This window comes from Protomyctophum parallelum, assembly GCF_964188405.1.
Source record: "Protomyctophum parallelum genome assembly, chromosome: 8".
NCBI lineage: Eukaryota > Metazoa > Chordata > Actinopteri > Myctophiformes > Myctophidae > Protomyctophum > Protomyctophum parallelum.
In genome coordinates, this window is record NC_139703.1 from 47,243,245 (window position 1) to 47,261,360 (window position 18,116).

At 39.7% G+C, this 18,116-nt stretch overlaps 1 protein-coding gene across 1 annotated transcript; it reads right to left on the bottom strand.

The window, feature by feature from the left end:
- Positions 1-357: 357 nt before the first annotated feature.
- Positions 358-17,196, bottom strand: LOC310862731 (uncharacterized protein). The gene is given in 22 exon segments (XM_083770794.1): positions 358-4,983; positions 5,780-5,927; positions 6,317-6,392; positions 6,666-6,722; positions 6,825-6,936; positions 7,972-8,067; positions 9,003-9,236; positions 9,898-10,133; positions 13,166-13,343; positions 13,456-13,625; positions 13,847-13,983; positions 14,088-14,326; positions 14,329-14,509; positions 14,593-14,680; positions 14,783-14,927; positions 15,083-15,186; positions 15,326-15,461; positions 15,746-15,829; positions 15,907-16,023; positions 16,124-16,231; positions 17,008-17,051; positions 17,155-17,196. Coding segments are annotated over 22 exon segments (3,177 nt in total). The 5' UTR covers positions 17,180-17,196; the 3' UTR covers positions 358-4,521.
- Positions 17,197-18,116: the final 920 nt, after the last annotated feature.

Consider the following 18,116-nt stretch of genomic DNA (forward strand, 5'->3'; position numbering starts at 1 on the left):
TTGATCATCAAATCTACTGGGATGAAACTGCAATCCCTTCAAAGTGCCTCTAAGTGGAGGATAAGTGGAGTGGATATATAGAAATTGTTCTAATTTCTTATCTGTAATGCCAAATTTATGCTCTGTAGTACAAGTACGACAGTGTTGTGGACAAAAGAAAAACAGATCTATAAGCTTCCATGAGTTGAGTTGTTAGCTATATATATTAGCTATTGTATAGCTATAATATTACAGCTAGTTTTGGTCTGCAACACTGTGATGTATACAGTATAAATCGGGCTCTAGGAAGCAACCAATCAATGACAGAACAAATGAACGTAACAATAGTAACAATAGAAAATCAACAGAACCATCCACTATAAGAGTAATTCACAACTCATCTGCTGTAAGATGAATGGTAGTGTAGTATTTATATTCTGCTTTCATATACTTGTTTTCATATTTTCACAGCTCACAATATACTATAAAATTCAAGTGTCACTTTTAAAAGATTTGTTAAAAAAGCGAATTCATTAGTAAAACTGTGCACAAACACATCCATGTTAAAAACAAAACAAACGACACGTGGGTAATTCTTCTGCAAAACACATTCAACATAAGCAGGTACATACTGTTGTATTCAATGCCGTTCCAATGGTAATGGCTGTCACACAGAATATTTTGTTTTAGGTTTCACACAACAAACAGAACTCAAAATGAAAGACTTGAGGATAGTGGTTGCTTTAAAGATGGCCAAAGCCCCCCTAGTTCATACAATAATGATTAACAATCCATTCACATATTTAGTCCAATATACACTTCAGCAAAAATGTTGTTAGACAAAAATTACCCTTTCTTCAGAAAACAGGTAATTTCTGTATGTTGCACAACACATTTTTTCTGAAGCATAAATTAGGCTTAGCCTTTACTGTGAGTACAAAAAAACAAAGCCTTCCTATCAATGAGATTGATAGACTTTGTACACTGACTCACAAAAACACAGCTGTTAGTCAGGAGAAAGTACTTGTCAATTATTGTCAATCTAGTAAAAAATATCAAATGCTCTACATTACTATAATGAAATGGCATATTCTGCATTTATAGGTTATACTTACAAGCAGTTCTATTCACTTAAATTGATCGTAATCAAAAATAAAATGCAGAAATATATTTCTGGCTACTCTGAATGGTTGTCCTGCTTTGGCTAACTAGCTGCAGCAGCGAGAGAGATTCCTCTCATTTATTATTGTTTGTTAAATGCAAGCAACATGGGTGTCAGGTCTTGACTCAGTATTACAATGGACATCTTTCATAAAATGCATAAACTACCATAAAATAAGGTGCAATATAAATGTTATAAATGTAAATCAAAGTTAAATATTCTCCGATTTTAATTATTACTTTGCAAATGTGTGCCAATTCACTTTATGGATATCCCTTTGGTAACATAATGCCAAATAATGCTTTGGCGAAAAAGTTTCACACGACATGTTGCTCAACAGAAACAATTTGCATAACACTTTCCTGAATAAATTAACCTTTAGTCAGAAAACCCCAATGAAAATGAGCATGCACTTGCTGCCATTAAACCCTGATTCCAGTCAGTAGAAAAAAAGGGGGAAAATATATAGGCCATGTACAGTATATACATACCAGAGGTTGCGTTAGTCCGGTAATTGTCGGTTATTGTTTATGACAGAGACCGGAAAATATAATCTCTCCAGACATCCTGACTGGTTGACAATGACACAGCAGTTCATTATAATAATTATCACCACAAACCTGGCACATTTTAAATCTCTACTTCGCAAGCTCTCTCGCCCACAAACACATATACTCTCTATTAAGTTACACACATTTCCTGGTAAGTGATATTTTTTGATTGCTATAGAGTGTTTGTTCGGTTATAGGGGTCTCCCTGTCTCTCCAGCTCTTTAATAAACAGAAAATATATTTTCAGGATGGCTACAAAATTTCAGCCAATCATGAGAGCATAATAATAATATATCAGCTTAATTTTTAGTGTTCCAGTTCCAAATTTGTCTGTTCATTTCTTTGTGTCATCACTTCCAATCTGTATGTACTGAGTTATCTTATCCTGATTGGATACAATTGGTAGGCTGACCTGAACATTATGTTCTATATAATAAAGAGGTGGAGTAACAGCTGGAGAGACATGGAGAATCATGTCACTGAACAAACATTTTATAGCTATTTAACACTTATTTTAATCAAAGAAAATCCCTTACACTACCTTTAATAATAACCTGTGTAAAATGTGCTGCATTGGGAGGTTAACAGGAGACAATTTATTGTAGGTTTCTGGTCTAGAGGGGTGGGTCGCGGCGGGGATTTGCGCACGCACTGATTGGATCTCACCGATCTGTCCGTCAGCCCCGGCCCCTCCTCCCCCCTAGTGCAGCGCTACGTCACATCATTTGGAGCGATGCCCACCCGGAAGGGTTGACTCCCACTTCTAGCCCAAAGCGGCCAATGTGTTCCTCCAGGCTTTAATTTTTTGCACGGACGAAAATGAAAGCCTGGGTATCGAGGCTACTTTATTGTGAGAGTTGTTGCTGTAAAGTTGTCGTTGTTATCGATGGAGTCGAAATGGCAGAGCGCCTGTCAGGATATAAAGTTTGTATTCAAAACAAGTCAAATCATTACGAGTTAGAATAGGTCATTTTCCAACGAGAGGGCACTGGTGAGTAAAATTGGCAAGTTGTCCTACCACAAACAACAATGCACATGCATTTGAAGATTAAACATCCAACACGGATGCCCAAAGACTCTTCACAACAGCTATCCACACTGCGATGGTCACATCCAGGTGAAACACAACATTAATTATAAAACATTACCACTTGGACTGAAAAGTCTCACAAATGCTTAATCATCTATCGCAGGGGTTCCCAAACTGTGGTGCGTGCCGTGCACCTCTTATGGTGCGCCAACGCCCTCTAGGCCGGGTGCGTGACATGAAAAGGGTCATTCTGGTTATTTAGCACAAAGAGCAAAATCCGGGGCCCAGGCCGTAGCGTAACGGTCTGGGCACCGGACTGGTGATCCAGTCGCGGTGTGCCGCGGGTTCGACTCCCGGACCCGACACGGCCTTTACCGCATGTCATCCCCCCATCTCTCTCCCGTTTCCTGTCAGCCTACTTTCTATCCCTTAAAAAATCAATAAAAGGCGTAAGCCGCAAAAAAATATCTTAAAAAAAAAAAAAAAAGAGCAAAATCCGGGAAAACACTGTTGTAAGGAGATGTATAGAGCAGCCGTGGGCGTATACGGCAGCTGCATGCATGTCTCAGTGCAGTGACATTCTGTGATTATTTGCCATAATCATAGAATCCCCAATCAAGTTTGGGGACCGCTGATCTATCCCAAAGCTGTACCAACCAGACACACGGACAGCAATCACTATTAGCTACACCATTATAACCTGTAAGTAGCCTATAATATATTGCCTTAAAAGGTCAGCTGAGCCACATTATGAAGGGTTAATCTGAAGGGCCCATTTTTTTATGCAGTGCCCTTTGATTGGAAAATATGTTCAAACGCAATTGATTGCGATGTAATGCGAGAGTGCGTTATAGCAACACCAACTCGCAATGTATTATTGAGAATCCATTACGGATGGTTGTGCTCAATGCATGTGCTCAATGCATTGATAATGGTCACTTATTAATGTATTTGTGCGAAATGAACCTTCACGTGTGTGTGTGTGTGTGTGTGTGTGTGTATATATGTGTACGGTATATATATTTGTATATTACTCATTTATGTTCAAATAGTTCAATCTAAAATATCATCGCGTCACTCGCTCCCCATCTGAAGCCTTTAAGCTGCATTTATGCACCTGCTCGTCATGAATACATAAAAATCCTTAAAATCCTAGCACGACCTCTGACACACACACACACACACACACACACACACACACACACAGCGTATACTATAGATAGTGAGTGTGTGTGTGCGTGTGTATATACATACAGATACACATACAAACAGTACATATACTGTATGTACAGTGTACACCCACACACACACACACACACACACACACACACACACATAAATATGGAATCTCTTAGTTTGTCATGCCAATATTAATAAAAATAAACCTCAAGGCTTTCATCCCTAAAATTATAAATAGTAAATTCAAGCTATATTTCTCTTAATTATTAATTATCTGAAGGAAAACTAAAAAAAGGAATTAATTAATCTTATTGCTAAGCCCATGCCCCATTCCTCAACATTCCATCTTCACAAGATTGCATTTATGAGCCAAACAATCATCTGAGCAGATCCAAGTATGAACATAAGTAGAGCAGAAAACTTAAGAAGATAATGTATTTCCTGCTGATACAGGAATCACAGTTTTGATCCTACTTGTTGGCTACTACTCCAAGTTCAATGATACAGTTCACCAAGTCTACTCATCGTATCCAAGGACAGACTGCAGGCTGCAGACTGCATTCGTGTCCCTAAATACATTGTCCTTCTGTCCATGGGACTACAGTACTACTTTGACCTTGTCACAAGTCTTCGTCCATATCAAGGCTGCTCCTACGACTGCTCGTTTGGGAGGCACCGGGTGACAAAGGAGAAAACAGTGCCTGTTCTAGTACCCCGCCCTCCGGAGACAGGGTGCATCCGTCGTCCATGAGAATGTCCCCCAAGCCCACATCTGGGTAGAGTGCTGGGGCAGAGGGGTCATCTAGCTCAGCAAAGCTCAGGCTACCCAGATCCAAGGGACTGCTGATGGTGACACCGGCTGGGGAGTCCGAGGAGGGCGGGGAGAGGAAGGAGGCGGGGACGGTCTGTCCCATGGCTGATGATCCCAGATTCAGGAGGTTCTGGGAGGCTCCTCCCGCACTGGGCAAAAGAGGCTGGCCACTCTGGGATACCTGCAGTTGATGGAGCAGGGACGGATCCGAGCTCAGCCCAGACATGGTGGAGGTTGAGAGGCCGTGGAGCCGTGCCTGCATCTCCAGTTCCTGAGCAAAACACCAACAAAGGGCGCTATAGATCTCACGGCCTGATATGAACTTATGATAGGATTCTGATCAAATAAATCGGCAGTGTGCCTTTAACTATTTCCCTGAATTGAGTAGATCTTTGTACATTAACCTCTAAATCCTGACCTAAAAGTTTGCTGAAAAACTTTTTAAATGTATGTTGCTATATACTGTACATATAATAGATGTACAAGGGAATTCCAGGATTGAAAGGTATAGTTACGTATAGGGCTTCCCAGTCTAAATGGTTTACTTCACAAAACACCACAAATATCAGTCTGTCCACTTGTCTGCAGAGGACGCACCAAATCTCTGTTTGTAGGGGTGTCGGTCCCTGATTGGCCAACACAACCTGTCTGCTTAAAGGGGAATACCACTCATTTTCAACATCGAACTATGTCATTACTATACATCACGTCTGTGTACTCTGCAGGCCAAAGAGTACACCGACATGATGTCACTGATCACATGACCCCAAGTTCTACACCTCCAGTTCTAGGTTAAACAGAAGGGGGACTTATTTTATTATTCCCACACAACAACTCCAAGTTATATTACACATGGTAAGACATGTGTCCTCACCCCTGTATAAGTGTGAGAACATGTGGGATGTCAGACATCATGTAAAATGACTACATCAGGTTATATGTGTAACTTATGGTGGTTATGTAGTCCCGATTGCATTGTTCCCAGCTTGTGTGGCTCCCGAGTACACTGGCGCCCAAAGGGCTTTATTCAAATGTGTTTTGAATAACAATGGCAGTCGATTTCTCACCTGGATACGTAGCATAAGACTCTGGTTTGCATGCTCTAGCTTTTTCTGGCGCATCTCCACCTCCTTGGCTCTCTGTTGCTCCTTCTGCAACTTCCTGATGTAATCTACTGAAGCTTTCAGAATGGTGCCTTTATTCCACCGCTGCTCCCTGTAATGAGTGGCAGCAAATGTTGCAGCAGTGGCAGCAATACAGCAATACATCACATACATAAAAAGTAGTTATCATGAACTATGCATGTATACTTTATAGTGCTATGTCTACATAAAAATGCTATAAGTCTACATAAAATGCTATCTAAGTCTACATAAAAATGTCGGGGCTAGGGCAAGTGCTACGGGCCATGATGGAGTCTGAAGAGGTGGGTTTTCACTTTCACTACTACCTACTACTACTACATACAGTTCAAGGATTATTCAAATTGTTTGGTTACTCAGAATTTCAAATAATTGTCTCCACCAGGCCGAAGGCATGGGGAGAGTATGTTTTGTTTGCTATGCAAAGTTATCCTGAGAGCAAATTAACAAGACATCACTCACGGGTCACTAGACTTCGGTATCATAGCTCCCAGCTCCTTTATGCGGTCATTAATGTTGAATCTCCGCCTCCTCTCAACTGTACACAAGCAGGAGTAACCAGGCAGTTGGGAGAAAGAAGGAACAGTACAATTTTACTTCCACATCTAAGAAGTAGTCAGACACTAGTGGGGTAAAGAAAATAGGGAAATGATACAGACAACAAAATGTTTGCTCTTTAGTCTTTCAGACAAAGTACATGTTGCATTCTCACTGCAATGTGTGTGGGTTTGAATCTGGCTGGTCTCCACTGTCTGCCATTACAAAAATTTAAAGGCCTTAAAGGATCTATTCTAAACAAAAAATAACTTACTAAGGTTATGGTTGTCCTTCTTCTGCCTTTCTTTCACTAGAGCTTTGGCATCAGTATCTGAAAAACAAGTTATTGTGAGGTTGACGGTTTCTGAAAAGCATGCATCCACAAATAGTAGAATAGGTATAAGGTATAAGTTTATATATTTTTTTACTGTACCAGTGAATTCCCTTTTAATGTTTGGAAGATCAGCAGGGCAGGAGTTGCTGGCAGTGAGAGTAGGTGTTGCCATTCCAGGGCTATGGTAGACATCCAATAGATTCCCAGGGAGCTACAAGAAACACGTATTGTTGTATTATAGGCAATCAAAATGGACAATGAAGCACAATAAAGAAAAGTCCCCTGATAGTGAGAAAGAATGCTACTTGTATTCTCAATTCCTCTATGGTTAATGCAGAATTATAGTTTAAGAAAATAGACCTCTGCAGCACCAGAACAAAGGCATTACTAGCCTGCCTCATGCCAAAATATTTTGATACATGCAAGGTAAGAAAGTATTTTAAAATATTGGTTCATATAAACCACATAGAGCAGTTCTCAAAATGTACTATAAATGACACTTTTCTCAATGTTCACACACCAAACTATGAATGTCCAACTATGATGTCCAAATCATAAGATATTTACCTTACATTGCTTCTTTCTCCTTTCATCCAACAACAAAACCATAATCCTCATTTTCCGTTTTCTCTCAAAATGTATACAAGCCCCTTTTCTTTGACAAAACTAGCAGCAGGTCAATTGATAATTTTGAAGAGCACAACATTCTGTGATGCTTCTCTCCAACATGCCTCCACTGATAGCCTACCCCGCCCAGCAAACACTTCCCTGACGAATAGTAACTGAGTGCCAAAAGTATATATTTACTCCTACAACACTGAACATTCATTTCAGAATTCCAAATGGAACAGAGCCATTCCACTCAAAGAACAATATTCTATATGGAATAATACTATACTATTCATTAACACCATTCATTATAGCAAACTACATTTACTAGTCATAGCACGCCATAGTACATATAGCATAGTAGTAAATATGTATAGTTTATATGTATAGTGTATGTATAGTTTCATTATATAGATATTCCACTGTTACTTTCTTAGCTTACGCATGTTTCATGATAAATGTTTTTATGTGATGTATTCCCATGCTTTTGTTCTTGCTTAAATGTAAGTCGCTCTGGATTAAGAGCGTCTGCTAAATGCCTAAATTGTAAATTGTAAATTGTACAGAAGGAACGCATATCCTGTGACGGCAGCTTAAGACATGTAATGATGGTCTAATAAATACATGTTGTCCATACCGTGCTAGGCAATTGAAGACCTGAATCAATTAATGACATGATGTCATCATTGAAGCTTGATTCTAGACTAATGATGTTGTCGATTACATCGTCAAGCTGGAGGGAAAGCAGAGCAAAAAAACACATCTCTTTAATTGAAATTTTAAACAAATTGTTAATTTGTATACACCTTTTTTCTCTCCATAAAATGGCCTTAAATGTAATGTATATAACCGTTTAGGTTAAAGGCTAATCATAAAGGAGGGAACAGTGTGTAAGTGAGGTGCTGATATCATTATGCTGTTGGTGCAGTATTTATCATCATATTGTGACACCAGGCCAACAAGAGTAAGATGACAGAAGAAGGCATGCATCGTCAGAGTGGGACCTTCGGCAAATCATTACAGAACAAACTAATAAAGGTACTCCTCGGAGCAGGTCTCCGGCTCCGCCAGGTCAGGTAGGCTATTGTGGGGCAGCAATGTTCGGAATTCAACTTAACTTAAGACCTGGAGGCGTGATCAATGCCATTTGGCTATTCTGAGTGGCCAAAGAGCATTGACCACGCCTCCAGGTTTTAAGTTAAGTAATAAGACCTGGTACTTAAGACACGCAAAATACAGCCCAATGTGTCTATTGTACCGATTTGGGTGATATTGGACAAAATGTACGAGTAAAAAAGAAATAGCAAAAATCTGCGTTGTGGTGACGTAATAATAGGCTTATATGAAAAGGGTGGCATTTCTGCCTCTGCCTTTCAAAACTCCTTTCTTAACCAATCAAGATGGAATATGAAACCTCTGACAGATCCGTCTTGATCGCGACTATAGTGATAATGTGTCCGATTTGCGTTATGTTTGGATGAAATCTGTAGGAGGCCTGGCCCTGGTGGAGACAATAAATCACAATTGAGCAAGAACTGAACAGTACTTTGGGACATTTAACTTCCGTAAAAGGACTAAAGAGGATGTGGAACCTTTGTAGAGCAACACACCCCACTGAAGATAAATAAATGTACCAATGGTATAAATTTATAAAATAATATCCCATACTTCCTCTTTGTTGGATCCAAGGTTGAGCAGAGCCATGGGACTGTTGGGAACACTGCTAACACTGTTAGCTGTAGGACCCATCTCTGGGGCTGAACTGGACTGTGGCACGGGGGAAACCACCAGGGTTTGAGTGAATACTTTGTTTCCCAGAGTGGTGGACAGATACTGCTTCAGCTGATGCCTCTGCGTCTGCTGGATGTGGTACTTAGTGGGGTTCTCCAGGTGGGATTGCACCTAAAAATAAAAAAAATTGAGAAAATCAGTCTAATCAAAAAATTAAGCAATAACACACAAGGGACTGTCGTATAATATTGTGATACCACATCTACTGGTGTTGTTGGTGTGACATGAACGGCAGGGAGTACCGTAAATGGCTGAATCTGATTCTGGAAAAAAACACTATAGTTGCTAACTGAACCTCCCCGTCACAGCATAATAGTGGTTCCAACACTTCAGAAAGATTTATTGACAGAAAGTAGCTCATAACATGTACAGTGGATTATTATGAAACAAAAACTTTGCAGATAGAAAGAGGATAATTAAAGCTTTTCCGTACAGCTGCAATGTTAGTGAGTTTAACATTGTTTAATACAATCAGATAGGACTTTTATGTTTGGATGTACAGTATGGGTTGTCAAGGGTTGACGTTGCAACTCTAGATTCCAGATATAAAAAAATAGAATCTAGAGTTGCTTGCGGGCTAGGTTATCATAATTATACAACACAGCTTCCATGTGTTACTATCGGGGAGTTCCAACTTGACCAAATATAATCAGCATTGAACATAAAATAATATTATGCAAAGCTCTAAATAACACTAATGTTGCCAGCCACTTGTGTCAATGTTTGTCAATGTTTAATCATTTTTAAAAAAGTGTAAAAAAAATAAACTTACTTTCAGCACTTCCACGGGCACCTGTGCTGGAGGTGGACGAGCGGCGTTTGGAGGCAGAGTGACAGAGATAGCTGGAGTGGAGTCAGAAGGCTTGAGCTGAGAGACAGAGGCCTGATGCTGGGCCTCACGTCTCTCCTGCTCCTGGGCCTGCTCCCGCATCAACTGCTGCCGCATCAGCACACGTGACGACATGGCGAGTGTATGAATGAAACAAGATCTAGGGATGAAACTGAAAGACAAGTGCAAACAAAAAAGGCTGAGCTTGTAAATCGGCTATTTTCAGTAGGACCAAAGACAGGGCTGACCCTGACCAAGCTTACTAAGTGTAAAGGTTTTAGTTGATGGGAGATTAATCGGCAAACACATCGGTATTGGCCGATTCTAGTTGTTTTTAGATTAATTGGCATCGGAAATGTACTCAACTAAGAACCTTTTCACAGCAGATATTTAGCTAATAGCTAAAGGTAATCACTGTTGAACTGAGTCTTAGTTATTACTGTGTACTAGTCTAGCATGGACAGCTTGGATAACGGAGAACTCGCAAGTTTACCAAGTCGCCACGGCGAAAGATCTTCATCAATGTCTTCATCAGTGTAGTATGTCAAACTCACAGATGTTATAGTTCATTTCCAAAGTGATCCAATTATTTTCTGCAATTAAATGGTCAGCTACATGATGATAAAAAGGTGAGTGTGTGAATACCAATGATCTAGTATTATTAACTCTAAACAACTATCCTCTCTCTCTCTCTCAATTCAATGCAATTTAAATGAAGGTGAAGTAAAACTAAAATACACTAAATCGCGGTGAGTTGGTAAACAGGCGAGTTCTCCGGATACCAACAGCTTCTGTACAGTAGACTTCAAGCTGGCACACATAGAAATACAAAAAGGAAACACAACCACAAGTAATGCCATTAACTTCAGGTGCATTATACCCGTCAAAAAAGCCTATTGGGATCAATCAACAATAACATTATTATTAATGAGGCAAGAAAACATATTGCCTGTAATAACAGGCAATAGATGATTGTTACAGTCACAACTTTAATACAACCAAAGGCCAATACAAGGGTCATTTTCAAAGCAGATAGTTTGACATGCCATAGAAGGGTAAACACAGCTAAAGCTTGGGCCAAACGGCTTTTTCTTATGTGATTGTGTGCTGTCAGACCATGATCGAGGTTACTACTGTCCGTGCTGGTCACACAGTTACACATAAATTAACAAATCTTCTCTAAAAAACAAAATCTATGTCGCCACTTTTGATTGATTGATTGGTTTGGTTTTACAATTTGCAGAATTACAGTACATGTAAGTACAACTCAATACAAAAACTGTTAACAGTGAGTGGACGACACCATAAAGCATTACACTTGTTTACAATAGGGCCTAGCTGCATTTCCCCATCTATATGACACATCAACGAAAACATAACAAAAACTAGTCTAGTCAGAAAACTAGTCCTGCACCTATTATTACAGACCAAACAGACAACATCCACACCTCCCCTTGTTCCAACATGTTATTCAAATTTGGTCAGGGTGGGGGTGTCACTAAACCTGTGCATCAACGCCACCATGTTTTTTTTCCATTAACTTCCCCATGTCATGGTGCTAATCCACACGAGCACCTTAGTAGGTAGCTGGTTATGTGTATGTTAGCGTATGTCTCTTGACAGCGGCCTACTGGTTAACGCGCTTAACAGGCTGAAGCTAATGTTGGTGTAATGATTTGATTTTAAAATGTCACTTATTAATAATAATAAGTGTCACAATACGCGTTTATTTATCACTTTCTAAACAAGTTGATCACATTTACCGAGCTTTACATAAATGTCGACCAGATCGATGAAACGAGCGGTGTTATCACTATCATCTAGCTAAAGCAAAGTGAAAATAGGAAGTGGCTTTAATTAAACTAATGTTAGCGTAAATTAGCTATGTAATTACTATGTAATTATTTAGAGTAAAAGAGTAACGTACTGTGGTGGTGTATCTGTGCAACTTGACCACTTCTTCCACTAATCACCAAAATCCTCCGCTTTTTTAGCCATTGTTTGTGTTATTCGATGTGACTAAAGTGTTGAAACAACGGCACTGTCTGTAACTGTACTGCTCCGTGTTGTTTACTAGTCCACACTGAGGTCATTTGACGCACGTCACCCGGAAATGTTTCCTAGCCATGGGATAGGTTACGTGGTCGTCAAAATAAAACTAAACCCTCATGCGTTGTCTACAGTAACTGTTGTAACAGTCTATGGTTATAATTGATGAAAGGCAGGGTATTCTACTGTAGATATCACACGAACTGGGTCAGTTTAAATTTAATGACAATATATATAACTTCGTTAGTTCCATCACTTCCATGATATTGATAATAGTTTTAATCACAGGGTAACGAAAGTACTGTCATAGACTGATATACAGCAAGAGTAAAAGAATAATCTGCTCCTACAAATGTCATTCAAAAAATAAATTTGTCACAATCTCTAATGTAATATTATAATCATTTCCAATCCAACCCTATCAAATGTCCCATAACCAGTGTAGTTACTGTAGTAATAATTTCATAATGAACAGTATGTCCACCGAGTCCACTGCTAAGGAGACAGCCACAGGTTGACACTCCAGAGCTGTGCAACTACTGTCTGGATATAGTTTTAGATAGGAATTTCCGTCATGTTGTCTATTTCCCCCCCCCAATTAAATGTCATGTAGCCTACTTCAGTATTCAGAACCTGCTACAGAGAACTATTCAAATTGTAATAAATATGTAAAATTAAAAATGTGTCATTGGACATTTCAATCAAAACATCTATTGCAAAGGAGTACATGCCGGGGGATTTATGTTACTGAAGATACAAAACAGATCCAGTCAATGGAGAAGTCATATGATCTTTTATTTTCATCAGTTTGTGGCAGTGGCTCAGGAGATGAGAGTGGCCGTCTGGGAACCGCAAAGTTTGTGGTTCAATCCCCACCTCCGTTTACAAATGTCCCCCAACTGCTCCAAATGAGAAGGTTGGTTTAGTCCAGTGTCGGTGTGAACCGTGTGAAAGGCTAAATGTGCACATAAGATAAAGGTACTAGCAGAGCATTTAGAAATGCAGACCATTCAAAATGTGAAGTTCATTGCAGATGTCAAGGTATCAGAGAGTTTGGTTGCAATTTTATCTGCAAAGAGTAAAACAAAAATAAATTGTTAACATAAATTAATTGGTAGAATAACAACTACTGGTATGACCTGTCAATTCAAATGTTTAATACCTGCTCTTTTCTGTTTCTTTTTCCTCTTCTTGCTGGCAGCTAGGAGTGCCTGGCCCTGTTGAAGAGGGTCTACCTTCAAGATGTCCCTCAAATCCAGAGTCTTGACTGCAGCATCATCTGCAGAAACAGATCTTGTCTTTGACTTCTGAGATTTTATCTCTACCGTCATTGGTCCAAACTATTTTGTAAAAAACAAAGGGAGAGAATAAAGGTGATCAGAAAACCTTTTCAAAACCTAGAAAATGATAGGTGGTTTTTGCTAACCACCTACGTTTCAAATAGTGCCATACCTCTGGGTCTTGTTGGTCTTCCATGGATTCTGGTACATCTTTAAATTCTTCCTCTTCTAGGCAATCATTCGTTTCTAAATCACAAGTTGGTTCATCCTGACCACCTTCAGTCATTCCAGCCGTTTTCAATTCCATGCAGAATCCCATTTGGACATCCACACAAGATGATCCTGAAAGAGTTATTGTATACAAACATGTAACAATGTATGAGATTAATTACTAGTGCGTTTGGGGTCAAATTTATCAAGCCAAATTACCTTACATTTTCCTTTCTATCGCACAATGTTTTTATTAGATTTAGATCCCAGATGCAATGTAACAATGTGTCTTATGAATTGTCACTTTTATCAGAAATAACTGAGTCCTTCAGCATAATCTGTTCATCACCAACCTGCTAATACCTCCTGATTTCCCTTCTCCAGTTCATCCCAGTCAAATGCTTTGCCCATCTCTGTAACGATCTCTGCACTGATATGGGTGGGGAGAGTGTGTGTTTCTGGTGGATGGGTAAAGTAGCTGATCTTTCCCCTATACAACATAATGTACATGAGATGCCAACATTAGACCGCATTAGAAGAAAGTAGATTTTGTTATTTCAATGCTTGACATACAAATGGCAGCATTTTACAAACCCTGTCCAGTCCATTAAGACACTCTTTGCTGCTTTGTCGCGATCAGGTAGGCCTCCCTTTCTCAGCTTGCCTTGTCGTCGGGCAAGCAATGCCAAGAACTCAGGAGCTGTTTGGAAGTTTGGAACTCCGTAATGCTCCATGATCTTTGGATGGAACATTGCATTTGTGACAATATGTACAATACATATAAATAATAAAGGCAGGTACCAGTTATGGCCTAACTTAAAAAAAAACAACCACATACCTGTGCTTTATTACAGCGCCGCAATATAGCCTCTACTGGAGGTAGAGGATCCACAAGCTGTTCAATCTTTACACAGTTACGAAGAATCATTGCTGCATCGGTTGTTGAAGTTGCCATAACAATGCCGGGGCAGTCTAGAAGTTTAATGTGTTTGTCCAAATGCACCTCTTGAAGGCATCTAGAACAAATCAGATAATAGTAGTCGTACAAGGAGACATCACGCAGAGCTTTAGCAGTACATATCGCAGAATTTATACTTACTTTGTCACCCCAGGAGTGGCTCCAACACTGCATGCACGGGCCCGTTTCAGACTGTTTATCAAACTACTCTTACCCACATTAGGAAAACCTATAAAACATTGATGGTTGGTCATTATACACTATACAGCATTAATATCTGTCTTGATTTTTGTAGAGCAACAATATGACAGACGAGAAATATGGCACTCACCTACAACACCCACAGTGATGGCCGTCTTTATGTCCGCGTTACGACAGTAGTTCCCCAGCAGTTTCATCAAACAATCTGCTCCAATGCAAGCACTGCTACCAAGGAGCTCTGTTGTGGCTTTTGTCACAGGTACGTTACTTCGCTGCTGCTCATGGAGGGAACAAACAAAACATATTAAAGGTTTAAGTGGATTGCACCTTCTGCATATGAATATTGCTCCATAGATTTAATCATACCTATAATAATAACAAAAAAAGGAATAACAGTCACAACAAAGGCATAATGACTAAACTTGCATACCAAGTTCTTATTTTGCATCTGAGTGGAGGCTTTAAACGCTACAGTGGGAAACTCGTTGCGTAGATACTTGATCCATTTCTCTACAATTTCCTTTGACACCAGATCTATATAGAAACACAAAGTAAATGTTATTGAATAATGGTAACTGGGATTGGATCAAATTCAGATGGACATAAAACCCTTGTAAAATCATCATGAAAGAAACCATGTTATGTGATATGTGAATTTCTCTGGTCCACCTACCAATTTTATTAAGCACTAGAACTATTTTCTTGTTGGTTCCACTCTGGATGACTGCCTGCTCCACCTGAGGGCATCGGCAGCCAAGAGGGTCACGTGCATCCAGAACTTCCAAAATAACGTCCGAGGCCTCAACCACCTTAAACAAAGAAAATGTTTAAAATGACTACTACTCACCTCCACTCAAATTATGTCAATTAAACCATACAAGAAAGTTGTAACTAGATTGACAGTTTACTTTAAATCAAGGTTTTAATTACACTTATTACAAAATGTATCAACAGCAACACTGGTCTTATAATGGCAAGTGTTAAGAATATTATTATTAATACGTATGAAGAAAATGGGTTATTAAACAACACTATATAAAGTGTTCAACTTCTTGGACTTGTTGTTAGACATGTATTAGATAGCTGTACCTACCTTTTTGAATTCTCTGTAATAAGCCTTTCTTGAACTTTCACTCTCAAAATTGACATGCTTCTCTAAATTCTGCATTTCCATCTCCTGCAAATATAAAGGAAAAAACGTTATTACATATGCATTAATTATGACTTATTTATTTAAAGGGGGATAGAAATTACCTTCTGCTCAAACTGCCTTTGGCGTTGTTGAATATCATTTTGAAAGGTTAACAAGTTCCTTTTTTTCATCAGCTGTTGTCCTCTTGAGATTTTCTGCTTTTCTTGGAGGGCCTCGAGCTGATAGAAAAATAATAATAATAATCAAAACGCTTCTAATAAAGAAAACAATGCAAAATCCTTTTAGTTAAAACAGAGATGAAGAGTGTAAATAAATCACCCGTTGCCTCCTGGTGTCTTCTGAATTTCTTTGGTTGCCACGCCATGGTGATGACCGCTCTGCTGTATTTGTCTGACCAGAGGCATCACTCTTTCCTCCGTCTTGAGCCTTAGAGGAGAAATGGCACACCAACTGTCTCAAAACTAGCATGTTGGGAAAACTGTGATATTTTTGGCCTTTATTGATAGTTATTAGTGAAGACAGACAGACAGGAAAGAGGGAGAGAGAGAAGGGGAGAGAAATGCAGCAAAGGTCGTCATGAACGGGACTCGAACACGCGACACGCTGTCAGGCCAGAGCCTAATATGTGGCATGCGCCTGTCAGCAACATTGTACCAACCTAGCCTTGGATCAAGACATCATAGATGTATTAATCTAGTCTGACTTTGGCTTTAAACAAAAATCTGATTATCAAAATAGATCTGATAGTCTTGATCAATTTAAAGGCTAGTACCAACTACCACCAACCAAGCACGCATAATTAAATGATGGATAATCAACAAGAACTATTTTGAACCTGTACAGCTGTTCCATAGCTGTTTCTGATTAATTTAAAATGGTGGACCATGTTGTAAACAAGTGTAATGCTTAAGAACCACACAGAACCAACCAAGTCAAACCCAGCGAGCAGTGACACATTTGAAGCTCCCACATGCAGTGCATCATAACAATCGATTACCAGAACGTCCAGAGGGGCTCAAAACAATGTATTCCCACTATCACATGGTGTCAACTTCATCATACTTGTGTGTTGTGTCTAAACAGTCTACTGTATTTATAAATAATGATCAGTATGCCAAAGACTGTAGACAGCATGCTACTTCTGTTACAGTTACTGTACATCCATGGGCTCCTGGCTAACGTTAGCTACATGAGCAATTTACCTTTGGTTTTCCACGGAAGCCAAGGCGTTTCGCCCGTTTTTGTCCTGTAAAATACAACACATGACAACATTCACTTTTAAACGGATATGGTCTGCCAATACATGTACGGTTTAAGGTTATATTCAATATAAAAGTAAGATTACGTACTAGCTTTAGACGTCTTAGACGTCATTTCACGTGCGGAGAGCCTGCGGCAAATGCGTTGACACGTGCATTGAAATACGTAATTAACATCCGGTAAAAACTTCAAAATAAAATATACGCCCCTACAAATAAATGGGCGTTTACTTTTTATGATTGATTGATTGATTGATTGATTGATTGATTGATTGATTGATTGATTGATTGATTTATTAACAGTACATTTCAAGTACAACTCAATATCAGTTTGGAAAGAAAAGAAAAGAAAAGGGGGAAAGAGTTGTGTATGTGTAGTAGGCTAAATCATTTGTGGAAAATAACAATGAACAATGAACAATTAACAATTAACAATTAAACATTCATCATTCATAATTCATAATAAGGTGCCCTGCCCCTACAGATTGAGAAAAAGTAGAGTCCACCATAGACACGAGTCCACCAACTCAGTCCTTCTGGCCAGGGCTAACAGGCTGCCTGAGGAGATCAGATCAATCACTTCTCAAAACACTAGTTTTCTTGGCCTACCGGATTAGGCCTAATCTGTTTTGTGTTTTGAGTGGTGCAGCCAGATAAGTAAGCCTGGGACCGAGGCTAATAGACAGATATATGTCTGTCCCTGGGTCCCTGGCAGTGGCTGGCTGACTGGCTGTGTCCAGCACAAGTTTTGGTTGGTTTTCACCACCAAGTGTCACTGTTGCCCAGCCTAACACACACACACGCACACACACACACACACACACACACACACACACACACACACACACACACACACACACACACACACACACACACACACACACACACACACACACACACGCACACACACACGCACACACACACGCACACGCACACGCACACGCACACGCACACGCGCACACGCACGCACACATTAACTGTTACTGATTTCGGGTGTGACAGTACAGTACAGTAGAGGGATCCCCTGGGGAACCCCACACGGTAACTGTCAT